This window comes from Lepisma saccharinum, chromosome 4 (assembly GCF_977018435.1).
Source record: "Lepisma saccharinum chromosome 4, izLepSacc3.1, whole genome shotgun sequence".
Lineage (NCBI taxonomy): Eukaryota > Metazoa > Arthropoda > Insecta > Zygentoma > Lepismatidae > Lepisma > Lepisma saccharinum.
Window position 1 is genome coordinate 60,048,266 of NC_139232.1, and position 27,195 is coordinate 60,075,460.

At 39.1% G+C, this 27,195-nt stretch overlaps 1 protein-coding gene across 1 annotated transcript in view; it reads left to right on the forward strand.

Moving 5' to 3' along the window:
* Positions 1–17,027: 17,027 nt before the first annotated feature.
* The window catches only part of LOC145987165 (alkaline phosphatase-like), a 60,608-nt gene continuing 50,440 nt past the window's right edge, over positions 17,028–27,195 (forward strand). The window contains exon 1 of the mRNA XM_083121676.1: positions 17,028–17,152. Coding sequence (XP_082977802.1) covers positions 17,050–17,152 — 103 coding nt within the window. The 5' untranslated portion in view covers positions 17,028–17,049. The remainder of the gene's footprint in view (positions 17,153–27,195) is intronic.

The following is a 27,195-nucleotide window of genomic DNA, read 5'->3' on the forward strand; positions in this document are numbered from 1 at the left end:
GTTGACACAAAGCTGTCGAATAAACAGCTCGGTAGTGCAAAAGTGACATGATGACGCAAGACGGGTGTATTGTAGATAAAATATTTTTTCCGATGGTCTGATGTTTGTGACAGTTTCTCCTGAGGAAATGATATGAATAATTTTCTTTTGCCAAGGATTAAGTTCTTTATGGGAAGAACTCCCCGGCATTTCCCCTGTTAATTCCCACGCTGCTTGTAACACTCACTGCTACAAGTTGAAGGATTAGAAGTAGTATTGTTTTAAGTATTTCCAATCAGATGTCAGTGTATACATTAATTTTATTTGCAGTATTTATCTGCGAATTGAAATATGTCTTGTTAATGATTAGTGCTTGAAATTTTTGACATAATAACATTTTGCTTTAATAAGTTGTATTTTGGTTCGATAAAAAGCCACAGAATACTGATTATTAAGTTCACCACTGCTTTATAATTAATGTTTTACGTAATATTTGAGCATCGAACACTGTTTTGTACTAATTTCCGCCACTTTACAGTAGAGATGGTAACAAGATGGAGCAAGCGGAAACAAAGCGGACTATAGGCCTCCCCCATGGCGCAGTGGTAGCGTCATTGCCTTGTAATCAAGGGGTCCCGGGTTCGATACCCGGTGGAGGCACAAGTGGTTCGGATCCCACTTTAAACTGTAGGTCCAGTCCCGATTAGCCTTACTGTGCATGAAGTGGACTTAAAACACCAACTCAAAGCGGACTATAATTATAGGGAAATCAGATCAAGATTTTTATAACTATGAGGAGGCTCGGACATAGGCGCCATACATAAGGACAGGGGGGGCATTTGCCCCTCCCTGGCTTTTTCCCGTATTCTCGTTCTTGATTCTGCATTATCCATCAAGAAGTGTAGACGAATACCTTTGCCGGGAAATATTTGCCATGCCTCGATTCAGTTATTGCTGCCTTGGATCTACGATTTCACCCGAGAACTAACATTGTCGGAAACTGTTCATTTTCATTTCAAAATACCTCAGACCATTGTCGTTCGACGAGTAGCCTACAGCAAGTTGGTAAGAACACTGACAACTGTGTATTCCTATATACTCGATTTCTTTTGAGACTACAAGCTGCTTTTTTAAATGGACCAATGCAAACAAGATTCTCTCATGCCGTCAACATTTGAAAACGTGATTCATACCGCTTCAATGTATCCTTCTATACAGTGCTGGTGGCTATCAGAGATGTCCAGCATTAGCCTCCAGGACCATTGCGAGGCTGAGGCCGAGTTGGAGTTCGGAGGCTGAGGCCGTGTGAGGATGGAGGCTGGGTCTTGCAAGCATATCAAATGTACAGCTCTCCATACACGATAGCAGAATCCGATCTCACTTCCAATGGATTGGATCTGGAATTATTATGAAGTTGGAACTTTGTGAAACTGTCTTTGTCCTTCAGAAAGGAAGCCCGCCTTCTACTAATTGTTAATATGAGCCATGGCATATAGGTGATTTTTGGCCTCGACGGTAGATTGCATACCTTTTTTTGGCATCTCGCCTGGCTCTCTGTTGCGTAGGGTGCAATTTGTTCCTTTTTGTCTGTTTTACTTTTTTCAGATTTTGTCGAGGGTATTCTGGATAGAAAGTCCGTAACTTCTGGACTATCTACAAACCACATCCAGAAAATGTACAGTCGTCGTCGCGTGCTTCCTGAGAAGGATAGTATGCTCCTGTTCACCACACCTGTTAAGAAAAGCGAGGACAGCAGACTGTACCTGAGGTGCTTATGTTCTGAAAGTGAAAATATAGACATGTTCCATACTTAATAAAATTCTATGTTAAATCTAACATGATTATTAATTTTGTGTGATCATTAGCGCGTTCTATTAACACACACACACACAGGATTTCCCATGAACTGTTGAAGAAATTGGCAAACGTTTTGCCAGGTCTGACCAGAGAAACCGAGGTCCGGCCTCAGCCTCAGCCTCAGCCTCAGCCTCAGCCTCAGCCTCAGCCTCAGCCTCAGCCTCAGCCTCTGCCTCCAGGAGCCTTGCGAGGCCGGAGGCCGAGTTGAAGTTCAGAGACTGCGACCTTGTGAGGCCGGAGGCCAAGATGGAGTTCGGAGGCTGATGACGACCTCGAGCTTGGAGGTTCAGTCCGTGTGAGGCCGAAGCCGAGTTGGAGTTCGAAAGTTGAGGCCGAGTTGGAGTTCGGAGGCTGCGGCCGAGTGAGGCCGGAGGCTGACCTTCAACTCGGAGGCCGGGCCTCGTGAGGCCGAAGTCAAATGGCCAACTCTGGTGGCAATTGGGTTCCAAAACTAGAGGGCCAAGGATAGTTTACTTTCCATTGGTAGATAAGGTTTAGCTTAATTCTGGGGCAAAAGTGGCAAAAAGCCCCACGCCCCACTAATAGCCGCCACGGTGAGGATAGGTGCCCTCGCTTGCTGAATTTAAACGTGCCATAAAGAAGCCCGAAAATTACTCATCTGCCGAACGATCTTGCACGTAAACGTCCGATGACATGGTGTATAAAGTGCACGACATGCTAAAAGGAAATGCTTCCATCCTTAGACTGATAACTTTGTTCGTTTTTGGTAGAGGACAAACTTTCTCGTTTCCAAATCGATGGGAATATGCCTACGGACAGAAAGAAGTAAGATATTTGTTGTGGGAACGAGAGTGTATGGGAAAATTTTGTTAACCATTAATATTGAGATTTCGTCTATTACCCATAGCCGAGGATTTTATTTTACTGAGAGCTGCTTGGACGTGTTCTGGTCGAATAAGAGAATAGAAAATTTTAGGTGTGCTGCTATTGATGGTGGTTGAAATCGTATATATTGTTTTGTTTTTTACATTGTTGGAACATCACTGAAATATTCGTTCAGTGCCTCTAAGGATATGCTGGAATAGAATGGAAGACTAAATATTCAATAAAGCAGACCTCGACATACTCATTAATGTACTGATGGAAGATGCTGAATTCTATGACTTTTCTTAAGACAGAACAAAACTAGAAGTTAAAGGCAAGAAACGAAAACAGCACAATTAACTTTGTTGACAGAATAAAATACACTTTAGATAAACTCCGGGAAAACGGAAATGTCAAGAAATGTCCGAGGCATTTGGCTTATATTGAGAAATTGCCATGTAATTTGTTTTGTAAAGGGGAAAAAAATATATGACGGATTCCGAATGGATGTAAATTTGTACAAAATGCAAAAAAAATGAAAGTAATAAAATAAAATTCAAAGAAAATATGGGAAACGACAGATACCATCGCCTTGTGGCTTTCCCACGACACAGCCCACTTAGAGTCTTTTGCACAAAGGGGAGAGAGAAAACCTTCACTTTCACGCCAGGGGTTCCGGTTTCGAATCCCGACATGCGCTTGGGTGTTCTTCGTCAATTTCATCACATCATCACCCATTCTAATCGTCGCGATTAGCCAAAATCGGAAGAAAAGTGACGCTAAATAACAAAAACAAAAAATCAAGGTACAATTTGAAAATTTAGAAAAAAAAATTGCAAATTTGCTATAAGTCTACTTAATGCACATAGATAAGTTAATCAAAACTGAACTTCGTGTTTAAGGTGAGATTTGAACTACTGAAATGTGCTCCTACCAGAAATTACACCTTGATTACTAGCTAATAGCGTTGAAACAAAAAGAAAGAGGCCTCCCCGATGGCGCAGTGGTAGCGTCGTCGCCTTGTAATCAAGGGGTCCCGGGTTCGATACCCGGTGGAGTCACATAGTGGTTCTGATTCCACTTTAAACTGTAGGTCCAGTCCCAATTAGCCTTACTGTGCATAAAGTGGACTTAAAACACCAAATCAATCAATCAGAAAGAAAGAAAGTATTGCTTGAGGCACATGATAATTCCATAGATGGGTGAAAAATTAACTTCTTTCCCTGGGCATACTTTAAGAGTATTTTAATGTTCTACCCAGATTTATAGCCGCAGTTGGCAACTCTTGCTATAAGCACATTTAGAACGGAGCAACAGAGTTTAACCTTGGACTTCATCCAATGGGAGAGATCGATGGAATTGCTCACTTTCTCGTTCGCTCACGGGACTTTCGTTCGGGGTATCCCCGTATTGAACTGTTACGACGCGGGAAAAGGTTCGCCCAAGGCCTGCCTCTGACCTAGAATATCTTGCGTTTTTGCAGCGGAGAATACGGGTATCTTTGGTTCGAATCCATGGGCGCCCGCGCAAATGGTTGCAGGGGGTCACTTGCCCTCCCCCCCTTCCCCCGAGAGATCTGGGAAAAGTTCATGTAATTCAAATGGTGAAGTTGTAACGATATTTTATTACATAATAATATTGTTTTCTGTGATTTACGGGCTCTAAGTTACAGCAACTATTCTCTGTCCCGTATATCTCTTGAGCAAGAGCACGAAAACAAGTCTCTGCGCAAGTAGTTACGCTAGACGTCTCCACCAATGAAGACGTATGAGGGAATGGGATTGCGTGGAGGGGAAGATACTGTAATTATCAGCCTTCGCAGCAGCTGGTATTGCTTCGCTCTGCCCACTCGATTCCCCCCTTCTCGGCCGCTATGCGCAGCCTTGCTCCAGAGATATACGGGATAGAGTATAATTGCCATGTCCAACAAGATAAGGAGAGAATGTTTTCGCGAGACATTAGAATCATGTTGACTGCCCTAACTAGGGGTGTGCGGGGCGTAAAATTTTGGGTTAGGACGAGATTAGGAAGGGGAATTTTTATCCCGACATTCGAAACCTAAAAAATCGCCATTTCCTGATGGAAAAAAGGTCCGTGTTTCCGACGGTGACATTCTCGAATTCTACACGCTTTTCCCCCCACAAGTGAATATCTTTGCACTTCTGGAATCAAACCTGTTAATTTCAAGAAATTCCACACACTTTCAGTGAAGATAATACCAAGAATATGATCCTTTCTCGACTGTCCGTAGTCCGAAAAGTCGGGAAACAATTTCCTGAAGTCGGAATCTGACGCTGAAAATTCACAGGCTGTCATTTTGGCTTTTTCGTCCTCTCTTTCTCCATCATTACATGTACTCGCTGTTATCCTAGAAAGTGTAAAATATGACGTACTTGCTTTGATGAACTGAAAATATATTAATGCAACGAGATTGCAATGAGCTGACTGAGTTAATCCCCTGGCCGTCACCTTGAAAAGTAGCCGCCAATAATAATAATAATAATTCAAAATCACGTCATACAGCTTGACCAAGATAATAATACCACTCTGGCGCTGTAGTCGCATGGTGTTCACAGACACGAGAGAAGGGGAAGCGATAGGAGAAAACAAATGACTGTTCACATTAGTTGGCGAGTTTGCCGGGGGAGTCTTATTTTTCTTAAGCTGTAACTCGGTGTCCATGACCTAAAGGTGCATCCCTACTATGACGGTCGGTTGTCGCCTTGTAATCGCAAGGTCCCGGGTTCGATACCCGGTGGAGGCACATAGTGGTTCGGATCCTACTTTAAACTGTAGGTCCAGTTCCGATTAGCCTTTCTGTTCATAAAGTGGACTTAAAAAAACAAACTGTGATTTAGTCAAAGAAATAAAGTAGTTGGTTAGGGCATCGGATTTGTAGTAAAACCACAGGTCTGTCGTTGCTTCAATCCCCACAACCGACGAAAATAAATTTGTTCAACTGAAAGTGAGAGAAGAGGTACGTACTCTCTCGAAAAGAATATAGTGTTAGAATAAGCAAAGTTAAAAGCGCTAGACAATGGATAATTTCTAAGATTTTTTGTTGTAAAGTTAAGATAAAAATTTGTGTAGAATTCTTTACTGACATTTGGGTGTCTTAAGAAACGATCGCTCCTTACACCTCAGTTCGGGCAGTTTCCGTTGAGCAAGAATCTTTTCTTTAAAAAAAGAGGGGGGGATAATGCGATAAGATTTATTTACCTCAAGCAGATCAGGCAGGGGCTGGGGGGGGGGTCAAATTCCGTTCTTGCCACAGAGTAGAAATGTAGCTAGGGGCCAGTCTAAGAAGCTGAAATTTGTTTTGCCTTCAATGTTTGGATAAAACGCATTTCTATTGCAGACTGATAACAGATGACGCAACGCTGATTGTGTTTTGTTTCTGTCTGACCTGCGACACGTAACTGCAGACGGGGAGGAAAGGGGAGTGGCGCCTGCCCTGCTATTTACACGCGTAACCGTAGGTTAATCAATCGAAAGTCGACCTTAACACCGTTCAAGGTTAGTGCGTTGTGGGCAAGGAGTCGAAGTGTCTGAGGTAAGGCAGTTCACATGGGTAAAAAATACGTAGGAAAGGCGTTCGTTCCTTTCATTTATGTCGCTTTTCTGCCACTTTTAGCTAATCGCCACGATTATACTCTGTCCCGGCTATCTCTGGAGCAGGCGAACGAAAACAAGTCTCTGCGCAAGTAGTGACGGCTCCAACAATGAACACGTGAGAGGGAATGGGATTGCGTAAAAGGGGGAGGGGGCGACTGCAGCTACCAGCCTTCGCAGCAGCGCGTACTGCTTCGCTCTGCCCACTCGATTCCCTTTCCTTCTTCTCTGCCGCTACGTGACGCCTGGACAGAGCGTAGAGTCTTTTGCGATAAGAGCAATGGAGAAAATGCATCTCCTTGATTTAACCCATCACCGAATTGTAAATTTGTCAGACTTATTAATATCCACACGAATTTTACTTTCTGTTTCATTACCTTACTTACCCTTACCTTGCTGAATCACCCAGCCGGGCAAATGACTTGATTTTACACCAGGTGTAAAATGAAGTACGTAGATTGGCGCTAACGTCTTGCATTGACAAGTTACGAGAAAAAAATATTGTTTTTAATTTCACTTTATGCAGCGTACTTGAACTACATTTACAATGAAATACCAACCACTTTGCAATGTGCCTCAACGGGGATCGAACTCAGGACAGCTTGATTATCCAGGTGGTGAATAACAGTGTGGTGTAGCTGTTATTTGTATTTTTGTTGTACAGCATCCGTTCTCTGCCACTTTTTTATAATCACGATGACGATGACGACGTTTATAAGTAACCCTAACCCTCACTCGTGCCCAGGTCGGGATTTAAACCGAGACTTTCGGTAACGAGACCGTGATTCGACCACTACACACCTTTGCCCATCGAACTATCTATAGATGAATGTATTGACTGAATTTTTTTCAGTACACAGTCATCTTTTAATCAAATTATGGGTCCAGTTCGCGGTGGTGGAACAATTCCATGGATCATATATACCTAGGTATAAACATATAATAAGCCGTGCCGCAACAGCCTTTGAGGGCGAGGGTCAACCTATCCCACTTGCAAGTTGGTCCAGTGCTGACGATGAGAATGAGAATGAATGGTGATATTCCTCATTGAATGACACAACACAAACAACAACAACAAAGAAAAACACGCTTTTATTCTATGGGCCAACCAAGAATACGGTAGGGTATTACTAATTTTCCTTCATGCCACAGTTATTTGGGTGTGTAAGGATAAAAAAAAAAAAAACACGAACGTGGCAGGCGCGGTTGCCCTACAGCTCTGAAGAGCAGTGAATTTCCCGTAATGTACAGTAATCATTTCAAGATCAATAAACAATGCCTTTACGTTCTCTCTAAAGTTCGTACGTAATAAGTAATGTATTTGTGGACGAAACACGGCGAAATCTTTTGCTGCGAAAGAGAAACCACGAACCGGCCGAGCTGGTGCAATTTCTCAGTTGAACCTTATACCTGCCATTCAGAAAGCATAAGGGGGGGCTACTAAATACTACATTCAAACGGATAGTGCTGAACTTTCATATCCAAGAAACGGACATGCGCAGTGCGTTCTCTCACAGAAGCTGGTGCAGAACCAGCAGAACGCACCCCTTGCAATGTTCCACTGTAGGCTTCAAGTTTGAAGCCGATAGTGACATGTTCAATCTTATCTTTGTATCACTTTTGTGTCAAATTTCTTACACTAATTGCAAGATTGTGGCAGAGATGCATGGACAGCATGAAATCTGGAATTAGAGACGATGAATTAAAATAAAAGAGATACATTAGCAAAAATAATTCGATCGTGCATTCAGACGTTTTCCCTTAAAGGTGGAAACACTTCAGGTACGCAAAAGGAAAGGAAAGCGCAACTGGTGCTATACCCTATCCGAGCTGTCTCTGGAGCAAGGCCGCGCATAGCGAAGCAGTACACACTGCTGCGATGGCTGGTAACTGCAGTCGCTTCCCCCTCTACGCAATCCTGTTCCCTCTCACATGTTCATTGGTGGAGCCGTCTTGTGTCTCTACTTGTGCAGAGACTAGTTTTCGTTCGCCTGCTCCAGCGTATATATGGGACAGGGAATAGTGTCTCCAGTTTGTTAGTTTTTGAAGTGCTTGGATGGTCGTTGGAGAACAACAAATGATGCTTTGAATGAAGCGAGGGGTGGCGAGAGGTTACGCCAATTGATGTGTAGATGTTGCTGCCTGCGCAGACAAAATTGACCGCTAGAAACGGACATAATTAACATAAACAAACTTCCTCGTCCTTTGAAAGGAAATTAGAGGTAAAGCGCTTTTCAAATTCTGAAATATTACATCTGCTTAAAATTCATTCTAGATCATAGGCGTGAATCTTCATGTGGTTTACTTTCACTGCAGATACAGGTAGATACCCTTATCTGTGGTGAAAGTAAACCACACGATTCACCCAAGATTAAACTTCTGTAACCACTTCAAACTACGGTAATTGCTGAATATTTGTTAGGCATTGCAAGTCATAATACAAATGTTGAAAGACTACTTTCACCACCATCAGCACAATGGACTCCCAAGAGATTTTTTTTCATATAGTCTGTAAAAAGTTTGGTGCTGGTCCCTATAATTTCGAAGATTGACTTTCCAGTCTCTCATCAATATATTTTGATTAAACCTGTGCTTTCACTGTTGTCTAGATATTCGCAGAAGTTTAATAGGCCTACGACGACAACAAAAGCGAACCACGCAAGATTCACGCGAATGATGCAGAAGGAATTTTAAGCAATGCGATTTTTCAAAATTTGGAATTTCATATAAGTTTTTAGAAAGGAGAGGAAATTTCGAAAATGCTTCCCTGTAGTCACCCTAAGGTCCCCTTTCCCGGCCACATTCCCCCTGACATCTTGTAATTTGGGAACAGATATTAGCGAGAAATACAGAGTAAATCTTGAACCAGTATGGTTGCCTTTCTCTTCTTCTTTTCTTTAGGAGCATATATGCGTGATATGTCTGTGTCAAGGAGGCATTGACGAAGATGTAGGAGGACCAATGATGCAGCGGCTGGCTAATCATACCGTCGTGGGTGTCACTTTCCTTTCCTTTCGTCGTTATCGGGTGGCGAGCAATTCCTCAAGGGACTCGTTATCTTCGGAAGTAACAACCGGCCACGTGAAGACCCGTCCAAAACGGAAGTTTATCGTTAACGTAATAACCTTGTGATAACCGTGGCAATGTTCACATTTTACACGTACGCCCAACGGACCAGTGATTCTCAACTGGAAAGGGGCGGGGGGGGGGTTAACAAGCAAAAACATTGCAATTGTTTTTATTAATTGTTAGATGCTGTATTAATGGGCTTGACTCTCATCACCCGAATAAATTATACTGTAATATTTTTAATTACTTAATGTATAATATATTCGAATTAGTCATGAAAATGAACATGCTTTATAATGATAAATCCACTTCCTGCATCTCATATTGATTTCTTCAGCATGAATACTAGCTTGAAGGGTGGTGATCAAAATTTTACTCTCGTCTTTTTCTGTGCGCCTTAAAAACTTTACACACGACAGAAAAAAATATTTGTATTATATATGCTTCAACATGTTTCAGTCTATTGCTTTCGTTGAATTCATGAGTGACAAAAGCACTTTCCCCCAATTGGTGATTGGTGGGTTGATCCTACGAAATGATAGAGAGAGGGAGGGAGAGAGAGAAAGGGAGAGAGAGAAAGGGAGAGAGAGAGAGAGAGAGAGAGAGAGAGAGAGTCAAGCGCGAAGGCAGGAGGAAACACAGGGATAAAGAATAGGAAAAAGGCTTTATCGATATAGAAAGATACAAACAAAAGTGAGAAGTAAATAGGCATTGATAGGGAAAAAACAGGGAGAAAATAGGACAAGAGAGAGAGAGAGAGAGAGAGACAAAAGCACTTTCCACCAATTGGTGATGATTGGTGGGTTGATACTGCGAAATGATAGAGAGAGAGAGAGAGAGAGAGAGAGAGAGAGAGAGAGAGAGAGATATTGAGTGAGATACAGAAAGGGAAAGGAAGGAATGTAGTGACCTGACTCCAGTGTGGGCGTTCCTTTGTGAGTGCCCCCTTCATCAATTTCATTTAATCATCATTCAACTTCATCGTCGCCATTACCCGAACGAGGCAGACATTTAAGACTAGGAAGACCAAAGTGTAGAGCAGGTAGCAGAAAGCTGAGAAGAGGGCAGTATTGGAACAGATAAAGAAAGCAGTAGTGGGACAAAACAAGAAGGTGGAGAAGCTTGACTTCTATGCTGACCAATCAAAACTATAAAGGATCATTAGTACTGTACAAATTGGAATACAGTTCTGTGTATCTGCTGCGCGCTACCTTTCGTCCTAAATTTTTCCAGCCAAGTCGAAACAAAAGGCATACAAATTAACTCTAACCAGAGACAAACGAGAGCTCCCAAACGCGTGGTTGCCATGACAACGTGCTCATGTTGCGACCGGGAAATACATCATCTAGGTTGCGAGTGAAGGAGTCAAGGAGATGGCCCTTGGAGCAGAAAGCAGAATGAACGGGTGGCCTTGGGCGCAACAACAAACAATATCTATCTTTCAGGAAGAACTCCAGGTTTCAAAGGACTAACTGGGCAACGACTGTCGTGCAGGCTTCTTTTGCTGTTTTCCTACACCCAGAACCCAAACTGTATCACTTGACACAAATACGTACGTATATATATATATATATATATATATATATATATATATATATATATATATTTTAATCTAAAGTGCACAAACTGTTATTGATGCATCGAAATACACAATGGAATGCACCAATGGGGTACTTTTCCCAGCTGTTGTTCCGGGTTATGTACTAAAAATGCATCAATTGACACAATCAGGCACGATCATTTCGAATTCTGTATGTTGGGTTTGCATTAAAACAGAATAGATATGGAAGTCGAAACTGGATTTTTAGGCATTAAAATCGTAATCGTCTTGCCGCTATGGTGTGAAGCGTTGCTATTGATTGGCTCGTTCCCAAATGACATGTTTGGCTTCTTCGGTCTGAAATCTCTCTTAGATAGAAATATTTGAAATGAGTAGAAAACACTTCATTTCATGCAGCTCAGATAATTACGAAGACTCGGATAGCTGTTGACATATTAAACGTCGCTTATTTGAACGGGCAAGTTAATAGCTATAAGGAAGACGAAAGGATGAAGAATTGAAAAGAGAGGGGGAATGGAATTAAGGACACTTGGCCTTCGCTGAAGATACCATCCTACCATTTCCGCGAATATCTCGAGGAAAATGACGGCAAACCTCAATCAGGAGTCAGGACGGACAGCCTGGGATTTATACTCGCAACCTCAAATACATATCCCTCTTAATCCTCTATGGTTCATGAGATTGCTAGAATTTCCGAGAAGAAAGAACAATCGGCCTTTTAAAGCGACCCCTTTTGTTGCAATGGGTACTTCACCCGCCCTACAGACTTGATTCGGTCTCGATCAACCTCTTTTCGAACTGCAAAGGCTAGTTTTCGTAAATGAGGCTGACTTTACACAAATGAAAGGGAAATACATAAATAAAATCAGTTATCACCTAGAGTGTTTTGGGCGATTCTGCGCAATGAAGTTAAAGATAACGTTTAAAAATATATATTGTTCAAAGTACATAGCAGATCGAATCGGTTTCTCTTTTTGTTACAAGATTTATGATAACATATAAATTATTTATTTCCCTCTTCATTTGTTTCTGATAATTGATCTTCAGTAATGAGAGGGGAAATTGTGGGTTTTCCATTAATTTGAGAATTATCACCTTGCTTTGATTTTTTCTAAGGGTGTCTGTCTAGAAGAGAAAGGGTGGATGTATGTGATCGATTAATCGAGCCAGCAAAAATTAGAAAATCGATCAAGAATCGAAGCTGTGACTACTGGTTTTTCCATTGCGTTACACTAACAACTAGATGACTATATCAGTGTTAGTCTAGAATTGTCCAAGACAAAAATGGTGTGCAAATTTAATCAACATTAAAAGCTTAAACTTTTCAATCAAACTTGATACAACCACCAACTATATAGTGCAAAAATATTTTAATCAGTAGGATGAGTAGGATGCAGTGTATGGCACAGGATTTTACGAGGAGTCAGAAATCTACTCAACAAATCAAGGAATATATATATATATATATATGTTATAATCGAAGCCAGTTCTCCCGTACATAATCTCATTAAACTTGAGATTATGATCATGATATGTTTTCGGAACTTCAGTGTAGCAAAATTTAATTCCATAAGTGACCAACTTCAGAATGTAAACACTAACTTGTAGCAAATGTAATACGTTACAGATTTGATTTTACTTTGTGGCAAAATACGTTCAGAACTTTTGAGAAACAGGTGGATCATGTGTTTACCAAACGGACTTGAAAAGAAAGAAGATAGTGATTTTTCACACACCAAACATCCCAACACCCATAAATTTTCCCAACGCTCTTTAAACTTTTTCACAAAAGCCAAATCTATGGTTATTTTGGTGCTAAATTTGCCCTTACATACACTAAAAAGACCTTACAATCATCCAGACCAAAAATTCTGGATAATTTTATAAAAGAATAAACTTAAACTCGTCGATTAATCGGGCCTCTCCGATGGCGCAGTGGTAACATCGTCGCCTTGTAATCAAGGGATCCCAGGTTCGATACCCGGTGGAGGCACATAGTGGTTCGGATCTCACTCTAAACTGTAGATCCAGTCCCGATTAGCCTTACTGTGCATAAAGTGGACTTGAAACACCAACTCAATCAATCAATCAATCGTCCATGAATCCACAGAATTAGACAGAAGACAGTGATAGACAATTAACACTATTAAGTGACCTGAACAGAAGATGCAAAATCTGTGTAAATCTTCAACAAATTGGATTTTTTTTTTTTGTAATATGAAGAGATGACTCGAATCTGGCATTTCCTAAAGAACGAGTCTCTTATGAAGGCTTTTTTTCTTAAAGCTTGCCTTCAACACTTAAACGAGGTTAAATCGTGCTATAATGTACTGAAAACGAACAAGTGGAATATATATATAAATATATATATGGAAATAAGTTTGCAATTTTTTTAAATGGTCGTCACTAACTGTAGTGTTGAACGTTCGCTTTCAGTTTCAAGAAGTATGAGAAATCACTTGCGATCAAATTTAAACCAAGAAAAGCTCTGTGATCTTTCCCTATTGTATATCGAATAATGGAAATAATTGACTTTGGCAGTATAATGAAATTATTTGCTGAATCGTAGAAGAGGAAAGAAATAGCGTGCCAGCGTGTCACACACTTCCTTATTTATTAGGAAAATGTTGAGTCTTTTCTCTAGAAAATTAATTTATTACTGCAATATTTAATGCACTCCTGAATTCTTAAACAGCAGTCTAATTAACACTGTAGTAACTAAAGTTTAAGATGAAAGTTATTCTCTTATGGCTTGTGCATTTTCGTAACCTTACGAACTCCCATAAAAAAGAACTATCGTGTTGATAAATGAATAACATGCGTTAACCTTATAAGAACAAAATTTCCTCCTAAAATTATATTATTTTTGATTGTCTATTGATAATACGGAATAAAATATTCTGATAATGCTGTTCTAAAAACATGAGAAATTCAGGGAAAGTGGATGCGGAATAGCTACGTTATCTTAAAGGTTTAAGCAACACACTTAAAATATCAGTATAGCAAAAATCTGGATATTTTGGCGACAGCGTTTGAATAACACAAAATCCTTCTGCTGACGTGAGCATTAAATAGAAAGAACCGGTCTTTTTGTTTTTGGTTTATTGTCCGGGAACTTAGAAGACGTATGAACAATCAGTTAGCTCTATTTTACGAATCAATGGACACCACAAATAACTTCACGATATTTTCTTTTTAATGTGGACAGGTTATCGAGAGGGTTTCAGTAACACATAATAAGACAATGATTGGATGATTTGATTGATTGATTTGCTATATTTTACTTCGCTTTTGTTCCTTTTTGGCTAATGCTGAGTGCTGATATGAAAATGATGAATGGACGCTCACAAACATCCATCCCCAGGCCTTCGAACCCGTGACCCCTGGTGTCGTAACGAGATGTGATAATCACTCCGCCACGAGGGCCGGCCATAAGACAATGTCTACAATAATAAGCATGGACGTGCTGTCAGAGAGACCCGGCGAATTTGTAATATGGGTTCCACCCGAAAAGCCGAGTTAACTTACTTGCTTTGAGATGGCCGGCCATCAATGTGGGGAAACACTTGATTTCATACACACGCCGTTTGTGGTAAATTTATGGAGTGTAAATTGTCTTCCAGTAGGAAGATTCAGTTGCTTAGTCAGTACGTCTTTTTAATTGCACAAATCCTCACTTACGTGTGTAGCTCCCCACCAAATGTTTTCAAGAGGCCCCAAGCTTTTTCATATTCAAAATAAGAGCTAAAATAAATTTCGTACATTGTCCACACCTGTTGTGTGTTACACGTTAGTCAAGGTTTTTATTGTACTATGACAAGGTAGTTGATTTTACTTTTAACTGCATACCAAAAACTCCGTAGGGGGTGGGGTCCACGGGCTATTGCTTCTTGCCCTGAAGGTAAGTACATCCCTAATAATGAATCGTATATCCTGCATCTCTCTTTTGTCGTAAAGGGTACCGTATATGAATTGCATGCCACCGTAATTTTGAGGATTTTGTGAAATTCATTTCTCTTCCGTATTGAAGTTTTGTGGATTCTGTCCAATTAGGTTTGTTTTCCTTTTCCAGTGTTAAGGCTGCTTGGTTATGATATATTAAAGTGTCTTGTATCATGAAAACGTATGTTCAGCGGATATCGAAAGCAAATTAAAATTATGATTCATAATACCTAGGCCCACTAATGTTAAAATAAAAATAATAAACTCCGTGTCCGTGTGTCAACAACCTTCTTATAGTATTTTGAATGAGCGACGCGTGATCAGTGATTCGAGTCTCATCCCGTTCTATTTCTTTCTAAATTATTCCAGTTGACTTAGTGATTCTGGGTCAACTTCGACAATCCATATGTCCATTTCAAACCCCAGGACTGAAATTGTAAGTTTATTTGAATATATTAGTCACTATTAGATTTAGTAGTCCAAGCGCAGCCAAAGAGATGGATTTTGGAGCTCAAGCCCCATCCCTCAAAGTCCAAAAGATGAGTTTATTATCCTTTAAACAATGCCCCAAAACTGTATTGTTTGAACGGCTATGTAATCTATTTATGGAACATAAGAAAATGTATGAAGAAAAAAATACAAATGATCATGCCCTTTCCTCAAAGAAAAAATCCTGGCTACGTTGAAGTGAGAGATAAAATTACACTGCGTTGAATTGAAGATAATACTTCCAATTTCCCGTTTCAGTTATTTATCAGAGAGATTAGTGTAATCCTGATTTAGTTTGCACAAGGCACTTCCCTGATAAGTCGTTAACATAAAATTGGGAAGCAAGATGAAGCATATTTGGAGTAAACATTCGCGGAAGAGACGCCCAGGGTTTATTTTAAGGTACCTGGACCAAGGCGCATACTTCCGAATGTATGCGGTTGGAGGATGGCGAATTTTGGGGGTTCACCCTTTTTTTAGAAGAAAGAAATTGGGGTTAAAATTAATCGCCCGTTGTGGTTGTCGGGAGGAAGTGGGTACTAGCTAATCTGTTTTGTTTTGAGTTTGTTTTTAAGCCCACTTTATGCGCAGAAAGGCTAATCGAGACTGGACCTACAGTTTAAAAGTGGGATCCGAACCACTATGTGCCTCCACCGGATATCAAACCCGGGATCTCTTGATTCCAAGGCGACGATGTTACTACCACGCTATTAGGCAGGCGTGAGGCTAGTTAACTATTGTACGCCCGTCTACCACTCTGGCATCACCAGTGCGTCTATACGTTACAGTATTCTCAATATTTTTCTTCTCAAAGGTTCCTCAAAATTACATTGCGAGAGGCCACAGAAAACTGCGCTACGCCACTGGTATCTTCCGAAGATATTAAGCAAACATATTAGAATTATTATAGTATTGCAAAGAGTCTTCATTATAATTATCGACCCTTTATATTTTTTGAAGCAAATTGATGTAACTGAAACTGAAATTCTATGTGTGAAATATTTAATAATAGGCTGACATTAATTCTCCACGGAGTACGCTGTCACTTGCCCCCACCACCCTGCGGAGGCCATTGATTTCACGCAAAGCTTGTGTGTAACAAATTTTCATGTCAGGATTGGTGCACATACAAGTTAGCAGTATGGGTAAAGCTTTGCGGTAAGAGCGAGATGTAGCACCACATACTGGTGAGGTGTTTACAGCTTTGTGAATTGAACTTGTTTATTTTCTCCTTTCGTGCTTGAGTATCGGAGGTGAAAGAACGTTGCAATACACTTACCGCATTTGACCATTATGAGTGTCAAATTCCCTTCCAACTTTTCTTTGGCATGCCACTGGATCTTTGCGTCTTGATCGCTTGAGACCTTATCAGCACGCAATCAGTGCATGCTAAGGGATTGGCGGGAAACAAAGAGACAGTTGAACAAGTTTTCACCTTTCACAATCTATTTTATCAGTTATTGAGATGATGTTGGAATGTCGGTATATGTCCTTGCACTTTAGAGTTTTGTCAGATGGCAAAAAGGTAAGCTTGAGCAATTATTTTTCGTCATCTGTGGCAGCTTGACTGATACAGATGGTTAATCAAAATAATTTTATCAACCACTTGATATCGTGAGAGGCATTTTTTTATGTTCATCCAAGTGTGTATATATATAACAGCTACTAATGTCAAACAGAGTGTCCTATCTCTCTCTCTCCTTCAGATTGCAGACATGGCTTTTACAAGATGGGTCGCTGCGTTCCTTATGCTTTGCATCGTATGCAGTCTAGGAGTAAAATCTATGGCTGCTTGCGTTCCGCAGGGCCCTGCTTCAGGTTGGTCAAATATTTACGACGCCAATAGGATTAAGATTATTAAAATTAATAGTAGGATACGCTTGGTTTACTGTAGTTGCAATATCATTGTTTATTCTGATCTTTCTATTTCTGGGTATACGTAATTTAATTTCTATTTAAATTCATTAATTACAGTGAGATATATTTTGAAGTAGGGAGAAACAATAACATAACAGTAAGTCAGCTAGTAAAAACCAAAGCAAGATCGCACAAAGATCAGATTCAGTGAACGAACACTGCCTTCGATAGATGGATAGCGGAAATCACAAATAGGGAAATAGTCTTACGAGATACGGCCGAAATAATACTACGAATTTTGAGCCGGCATCTAATGTTAAATGAAGGGTTTCTGTATATTATTCTCGAAACGATGCTTTATACAGTAGTAGTTCTATTAAATATGACGTTGAAATTACACTACGAACTTCAATCTTAGTGAACAAAAAAAGAGGTGAAGAAAAACGAGATTTAAAATAATGTACATATAACGCCTACCTGAAGATAGCTTTGATAAACACGAACTTCTTCAGTAAAATGAATGCATCTAAATTTAGATTTTATAAATAAATTTAACTAAATACAATTTTCGTTCGTCAATAACCATGCATTCTTTCTCAAATTATACAGCGAATGTGGTTAACAGTAGTCAAATTGCCCCCCTTCTATAACATTTCTGAATCATTTCTTGAATGTCACATTGTGATATGTTGGATATTTTCGTTTATATTTACACATATTCGATATTTTCAGTATTTTCGACGGTTCGATATTATCCGTATTTCTATGTATTACCTCTTTCGCTCACATAATTTTTCTATTGTTGCTAAAAAAAATCTATATTTTTCGTAATATATTGGTCCCCTAAATGATATTAATTTTATTTTTTATACATTGTGTGCGTAAAGATTGAAAAATCGGATGTTGTCAAATGACGTACGTCACTGTGAGTCAAGGGAGCTCATCGTTTTTTAATCCTTCTACATATGAATACCATTAATACACACTTCTGTTAAAATATTGACGCATTTATAATGTTTATTTAGTGCCTGTGGTACATTGCATTTTATAATAATATATAGGTAACAAATTATTAGAAATTGTATGAAGTAGATTTTTTGTAGATATTAGCAATGCATGATAAAATATATCATCTTTACAGGAATACTGTTCTCCTGGTTTTGATGAATATAACATTCTTTCCTCATTATTTCCCATGACAATCTCTAAAACAATTATATTTCTTGTTAAAACATAGTCCATCACATTGTCAACCCTGAATCCTACATTACCATGAACAACCCCCATTTTATAAGTGTGCCTCTCAACCATGCGAATGTTCTGGCATATGTTGGATTGGAACTTATCGTGACCCACATATTTCTTCGGCGTCATTTCAAATATATTATTCTTGGGACTCGTATTTTCTTTTAAGTTATTGCCCTCTTGAACTAAATTCTCATCTTCTATATTTGGTGACCTGGGCGTCCCATTTTCACAAGGGTACCCTGTTTCCTATTATCATTCCTCATAATTAGAGCTTCTGAAATTTCTCGTCTGAAGTTCGACAGATCATTTTTTTTTCTTTTGAAGATTCTCTCCCACATAGGATATCTCTCTCTCATATAGGTTTATTATTATTATTTAGGTTCTCTTATTCCAACTGCAAATCACTAAGTCAACGAAATGAAATATTACTATATTACATCCATTCCAAGATCCACTTTCATGACTTGAAAAATATTGTTTACAAAGAAAACACGGAAGCCCATTTTGTCAACACTCCCCATTAAAGCGCTCTACTCCTTTGACATCCATGTTGTGTGGCTAATTCACTGACTTTCATTTAGTTCTAGTGGGCAATTACATCACGTCAAAATTTGTTATCTTTAGAACCTGCAATAGAAGAAAAAATATACGTAATTCCTTACCTTCATAAATGGTAAAATATAACAGCTAATGAAAATTAGAAACGGATATGAATAGCATATAGCCCAACACATATATTTCTGCTAATGGAGCAGATAGAAAAATCGCTGCAGTGCACCAATGCACAGCTGTTACGTACAACAAGAAAATTAGAGAATTCAGGTCTATCTAACGTTGAGTTTTAAAAGTCATGCATTATACCAGGACTAGGATTAATACGTACTAACAAGTGGCTACATACACCTGGAGTAAAAATTCGCAAAATATGGACTAACACAAACGTAAAATTACCAAAAATCCTGCAAAGAAGACTTTCATAGTGATTCCTTATTTGAGTGATTTCAAACAAAATAAACACTTTATTATTTTCCATTGCATTAATGCACTGGTGGCGTTCTAACTGTTCACTCCCAGAACCCGTCTACACTGGTACGGACGGAACTGGAACGACAGATAATACACGACCGACACTACCACTGCTTTGAGAACTAATAACATGCGAACGTGTTAAACTGCGACAATTGGACCACAACACTCCTCCTCAAGCAGTATTATTGCCTCTCTGTGATCGGCGACAGTCGGTTGCCTTTGTTGTACATTTACAAACGATGCCGGCTTCCACAACAATAACAAGTACATATACTGCCACTAGACGATAAGCTGCGCGGCTTTTTTTTTTTTTTTTTGCTATGAACTTGTCACCCATCAAGCATGACAATTTTAACACAGAAAACAATATGCATCGCATTAAGCAGCAAAAATGACAGCCTCCTCTATGCAATTTCTACAAGAACACGTGCCGGAGCCAAGCAATACTCATGGACAGTGGTGCAACCACAAGGGGGGCATTGCCCCCCCCCCCAACCTTTGACCGAAATGAGTTCTAGGGGGCAAGCGGGGGCAAACATCGACGGCCAAGTGTACCTGCAGGGGGCAATTACCGCCCACAACTTCAAATCTTAATCAAATAAAAATACTTTTCGTAAAATGTTCTTGCTCGCTTCGCTCGCAATTCCTGCTTTTCTTATTCTTATCAAGTTCACAACCGTATCAAGGTAGCAGCGGCAGTCGGCCCTGGACGCCGAATGATCTAAATGAAAATAAGTTGTAAGATTGATTGATTTGTGGTTGTAAGTCCACTTTACGCACAGAAAGGCTAATCGGGACTGGACCTACATTTAAAATTGGCATCCGAACCACTGTGCCATTTGCTTCCACCCGGTATCGAATCCGTGACCCCTTGATCACACGGCGACGATGTTACCACCGGGGAGGCACAAAAGTTGTCAAAGAGAGAATGCATTGGCGTCCCGTGAAATTATTTGCGCCCTATTAAATCAATATTGATTTCAGCCTGCAAAAAAAATTGGATCCAAAAATGTTCTTCCTCGCTTCGCTCGCAATTTATCATTGTTCTCTGTAATGCATTGTAAATTACCAGACAGAGAAATAAGACTTGTCTTAATTGATTTTGTTTTAAATGCATGAACAATTGTTTCGAGGAAAGGGAGCGTGCACATTTGAGACAATTTATGTATTGATTGATTGATTTGCTTTATTATACTTCGCGTCTTGTGCCACGTTTGGCTAATTTGCGAAGATGGGGATGAGTGATGATATGATGAAATTGATGAATGGACACTCACAAACATCCATGCTCAGGCCAGGATCCGAACCCGGAGCCCCTGGCGTCGTAGCTCGATATGCTAAACCACTCCGCCACGGGGACCGGCTGTAATTTTTGCTGTTGGATGTTGTGATATGGATGAATAGGTTGTGTAATGTATTTATATAATATATGTTGTATATAATATGTATTAAAGAAACTTTGAATACGTACACAATTTAGTGTCCACGTCGCTCCATGTTGCATATATGTGAAACATATCGTGCATGAAAGTTAAACATGTTAATGTAAAAAGAATTAATTATATTTGGAATTCATTTATCAAGAACTTTCTGTCTTTGAAAAATAGTTTCTGACGTGTTGAAAAAATAATTCAGATCGCTTGTTCGAACACAAATGCTTTAGCACCAACTTCTACCCCTTTTTGCATAATTTACGAGGGTAATAACATCTTTGATACTACTACAACTAATAATAATAATAATAATAATAATAATAATAATGTTAGTCCCGGGTTTGAATCCCAGCTTGGACATGTACGTATGTTTGCGAGTGTTCATTCATTAATTTCACCATATCATCACTCATCCCTATCTTCATAAATTAGCCAAAAGTAGCACAAGAAGCGAAGTAAAATAAAGCAAATCAATAATAACAATAATAATAATAATGTTATAATAATAACACTATTATTATTAGCATTATTATTATTAAAATTATTATCATTATTATTGGTACATTTATCCTGGTACTTGCCGTCCCAGAAAAAAGTTCGCGGTTGCGCCTCTGCTCATGGAGCCACATAATTTATTTATTTGAACAATTCCAAAATTATGAAATATGAACAATTTGTGAAATAAACCTGTTGAAATATGTAAAATTAAGTATATTTTCCTTAAATATGTAAAAGTAAGTATGTATTAAAGTTAGAAATATGGGAAAATTTTTGAAAATAAAATGTCGCAGCCGCTGCTCTCTTGCCAAAATTCTTTATTGGGATGCTAACACCTTGACTGGCTTCCTCCTTCATGAACTCATGCACGTTGCTTAGAATTTCCCGAGCTTGGCTATGCAAGGTTTTTTATTTCACCTTTGATAGAACTTTAGGCATTATGGAATTTAACGTTCATTAACAAACAAACACTTTCACATATACCCACGCAATACACACACACAACGTCAAATACTTAGTATAAAATAAAAATATGGTGTTTCCAATCCAACAAAACTCACCGTCACTTTACCGGCCTTTCTCCTTCCGTGACAGAAATAGTGCTTCATTATTACAGTTGGCAACACTAGTTACTAGCTAGCCAATGAACATGCACTGCATAAAAGAAGCAACCACTTCGTCATGCTATATTGCCACATTACCGTCCTTACCGATTGGTGTGAACCGCGAGCTGGAGCGCTATTCAATTGTTTACAATTATGTTTGCGCGAGTGTGTCCAGGAATGGAATGACAATATGGCAACAATGGCGAAGGTTGGCGAGCAGCGTAGAACACGTGATGCTAAGAGAGAGGGAGACGAAACGAAAATTGGTATCTGCGCAACGGCAAAGATATGTGTGATGCACTTTACACAATGCCACGTCCTTCACACCTCGCACACACGGCACGCCCCCCTCATACACACACACACCACACACACACACACACACCCACACACACACGCCTGCGTGTGTACGCACGCACACAAACACACGCATACAGTGACTTGCCAAGAGTTTCATAGTTCTTCTTACGTTTTAGTTCCTTTTAATTGTTTTATAAAATTTTGAATGAAAAGGGGGGTAAAACCCCTAGCACCAATCCCTTTCCCTGGGCACGGCACTACATACATTTGGATCAAAAATAACTTAAAATACAAAAAAAAAAAAAAAAAAAACCACTGAAAACCTCAAGTTGTGTACATTTACGTGTACCAAATATCTTGTAACAATATTGGCTTACGAACTCGTTGCTTTATTATTTGAACACACAACTCACAATGTTGGCAAATAACGACAACAGATTTTTAAAGAAATCTAGCTGGACACAATACATGCATGGACACAATAAATTGAACATTAACAAATATTAGTCACGCTGTTGCCCACGCTGCGGAGCGAGGACCGAGATTCTAAGAAATGGTTCGCTCCGCTCCGGAGCGAGGAGCAAAATTTTAGAAAATGGTTCACTCCGCTCCGGAGTGGAGCGCTATCTTGACACGCTCCGCTCCGGATCGGAGCAGAGGAAGTCGGAAAATTTTTCGCTCCGCTCCGAAGCGAGGAGCGAAATTTTATGGATTGGTTCACTCCGCTCCGGAGCGTGGAACGTTATTCTAAGAACTTGCCCACTCGACTCCGGAGTGCTCTGAGGTTGGATAATACGAGTGTATACAGAAAACTAACGATCAAAGGTTCCGAGTACATTAGTAATTTTGTTTGTGGAATTTGTACGGCATTTGAACATCGCCCGTTATTGTTGTTATAAAACTGATTATTACTAAAGCTAACGCCACGGAAGCAGTCCAGTCAAGATCACGTCACTCACCTACAATGTTGCCAATAAGCAACGAATACTTCTTACACAATACACCAGGGAAGGCACAATCAACCGCATACGTACAACGCGCAATGTGTCAAGTGTGAAGCGTAGAAGTAGTGTGGCAAACCTGGAGAGCCAGGGGTGTGGAGGACGCAAGGGGAAGCTTTGATCTTCACTGGACGGTTTTCGTGAAGAGAGCGATATTATTATTATTATTATTATTACTATTTTCATTATCACTTTTACTACTCTACTACTACTTCTGGGGACAATATATTTCAATAGCAGGTGTGCCACCTGTGGTTTTATAGGTTGAGAGAATAGAACCACTCTCTCATTTTCTGCCACCAGGGATCACGACTGAAACTCATTTCGGTTCAACTTCTGGTTCGGGCTAAGCGCTTCGGCATATCGGCCGACGTTACAGTCTACGCCGCTAGAGAAGTGAGTTATTCCGGAATATTGGTTCGAGTAACACTGGCGAAACTACTGCAGAGAATCCATTCGACCTTCTAAAGGCCAGGAGCGCGCAGAGGAAAGGCGAAGCAACTTGTACGGAGGAAGATAAAAGGCAGGCAGGTGTTCATGTAAAACACTAGCTGGTGCATGATTGCCATATCTAACTTTCTTTTACGCTGGTTATGTATGATACTTTGAATGTAGCAAAAGGGGAAAGTTTAAAGTAATTGGAAATTCAGGTTGCTAATTTTAACTTTTCGAATTTTGAATGTATGAAGTTGAAAATCGGAATCATGCTTATTAATGTTACCGTAAACACGGCCAATTAGGAAATTAGGAAACGTTTTAATTTGAAATACAGAGTTGTCATATCTAACTTTTTTAAAATCCTGACACTAGAAAGTTGAAAACCGGCTTAACCAAAAATGTAAGTTGCCACATTTGGTTTAATTTTATGAAGGTATAAAGTCGAAAATCGGAATGCTGTTTGTATACAGCCGAACAGGGGAATTTAAATAGTATGAAATGCAGGGTTGTCATATCGATTATTTTTCCCAATGTTAAGGGCAGGAAGTTAAAATAGATATTTAATGGTTACATACGTAAGTAGGAGAGATCCGAGATAACTCCTAACAATAGACCCTTTAATTGACATTAATGGCTTTTTTATTCATTTTCGAGGGGTGACGCTATTGTTATTTAATCTAGCGCCACGTGTCGTGGGTGGAGGAGGAGATGAGTCATCGATGACTCATGCACACGTGTGAGTTTGAAATTAATGGTTTTTCCATTAGTGCACAAAAGATACTATTATGTATTCAGTTTTTACCCTAACCTAACACTATTGTTGTATTTTATTAATGCGTTTCTGCCGGATATGAGTCACAGATGATTTATACTGACGTTGGAGTTTGGAATTAATGGTTTTTCCATTAATGCACAAAAGACACTATTGTGGAGTTCGTTTTTACTCTAACCTAACACTATTGTTGTATTTTATTAATGCGTTTCTGCCGGATATGAGTCATGGGTGTTTTATACAGACGTGGGAACTTGGAATTAATGGTTTTTCCATTAATGTACAAAAGACATTTTCGGCCTATTCTAAGGCGTCACGTCCGGTCATTTTGGCGTCGGTGGTGAGTCATATTTGGTATAATTAAGGATCCGGATTTACCCGTATTCAACCGGTGCCGACGCGTTCGATCGGAGGTAGAAGATATTATAACACATGTTCGAAGAAATTGAACGATGTAGCCTATATGCAAACGAAGTATGCGGACAGAAGATATGTTATTAATATTAACCTGTTACGGAAGAACCTGTTATGTGGTTGCATTCATCGGCACCCTCAAACCGCGAGCGTTCATGGACACGCGTGGGGGAAGAAAGGTTCTCCATTGTTACGGCCCTCAGCGCTTGGTCTTCTTCCGAAGTTGAATGGAAGTCAAGTGTCGCCAAATTTTTACACACGAGTATTGATTTTCTTTGAGGTTCCAATTTTATTTGGTGGAAGTAATCTACGCGGTATTTCTGCCGCCTTTCGTAACATTGCAAAGACTATTTGACCAAAACCGTAAGGAATTTGGCTGAACTAGGAACATTCAGTTAAAGTGGATGGCATCCACTATTTGCTCTTATTTCGGGGTTGCGAACCACGGACCATTTGATTATTGCCTTATAAACATCAGGATTCACGTAAAATTGACCAGATGTTTTTACTGTTAGGGACAATATTTCGCATTTTTTGTGTATTTTTACTCAGAAAACGCTATTTGAACGATTCAAGCAAGAGTTCGCATGGCAATTTAGACACACAAACTGTGTTTCTTCAACTTTAGCTGAAATTTAGGTTTAGTTTTTTACTCTAACATCACAATTTCTTCTATTCAGACAACATTTTTTATTAAATTTTGGACTCACAAAGACATTTTTCAACTTTTAACTTGTTATTTTAAAAGTTTATTTCCATTTTTTACTCTAATATCACAATTTCTTCTATTCAGGCAACATTTTTTATTAAATTTTGGACTCACAAAGACATTTTTCAACTTTTAACTTGCTATTTTAAAAGTTTATTTCCATTTTTTACTCTAATATCACAATTTCATCTATTCTTGCAGAAGTGTTTATTGCAATTTTGACTTGCAAAGATAATTTTTTCAACTTCTTTTATTAATTTTTCTATTTATTGCCTTTTGTATCTTATATTTATTAATTCTTAACTTTGAGTTTTGTTCTTTATTTAAAGAATTTCTCTAATCACTAAGGAAGAAGTATTTTTAAGTAAAACTGTACCCACAAACTTTATTATTACTATTATTATTATTATTATTATTATTGTTTTTGTTTTGATGTAGTTGTTGAATCTTGTTGTTGTTGTTAGGGTTTATTGACTTCCACTACAGTATTTTTGGTTTGCTTCGTAGGAAAGTTTGTTTATTTTAGAGTTTCCTCGGTATTTTCTTACTGTTAGGGTAGGTAAAGTTTCCTAAATATATGAGTAGGGTTCCATATATTCTTGTTCTTGCATGTTTTTCATATGATGTGATCTCCACAACTCTCCAAGTGCTTTTACTGCATGTTTCCATTTTTATTGAGGCTGAGTGATTCCTAGATCCACTTTATGCATGAGAGAAAGCTTGAAAATTTTGATCTCAGATAATCGCCAATCTTATGTCAGAGTATTTTCGAGTATATTTTAGACTTATTATGGGGCAGTAGAATATCACGGCTTGCTTATTTTTTAAGTATGTTGCGCAGTTATTGTATTTTTGCTTTTGCTTACTAGATAAACTGTATGAAATGTTTAATATTTGTACTTTTTTTTTGCACTTATAAGAGGTCAAACTTTTACTGTAACTAAAATTATTATGTCTCTAAGCACTGAAACCCCTTTACCAAGAGTACTATATCTGAATGTTTATTAATATTGTTTTTTTCATCCCTTAAATATAACTACTTAACAATATAATGACAAATCACAGGACAAGACGATGTTAGCAGATGACTACGTGACTCTTAAGTCCACCTGCCAAACTTTTCTTACCATGCTATTTACCCTTATAGTATTTTATTCGGGGCACATTTCAAGTACTATTGACTTTTTGAGTGTTTGATTAACACCAGGGGTTATTTGTATCTGTTATGCTGTATTATTTGAGGCTTCTTTTTTTATTCTACAATCACTATATGTCCCTGAGAACTAAATTCCACTGACTGAAGCTTAAAGCTTAGGCTCTACAGCATGTTGAATGGTTAAGCACTGGTCAATATGAATTTTACAGAGGCTAGTAGGAGGCATAGGAACACACGCCAGAGCCTTATTAGCGTGCAAGAAACACTTTCAGGGAGTACTACGAGGAAAAGAAGTTGATTTTTTTGAGTGCTTTACCAGTTACACAGCCAATATTTGTTATTTCAAGTAACTACAGGTACCAAAACATTTTACAGCCCAACACTAACTAGACTTCAATTTA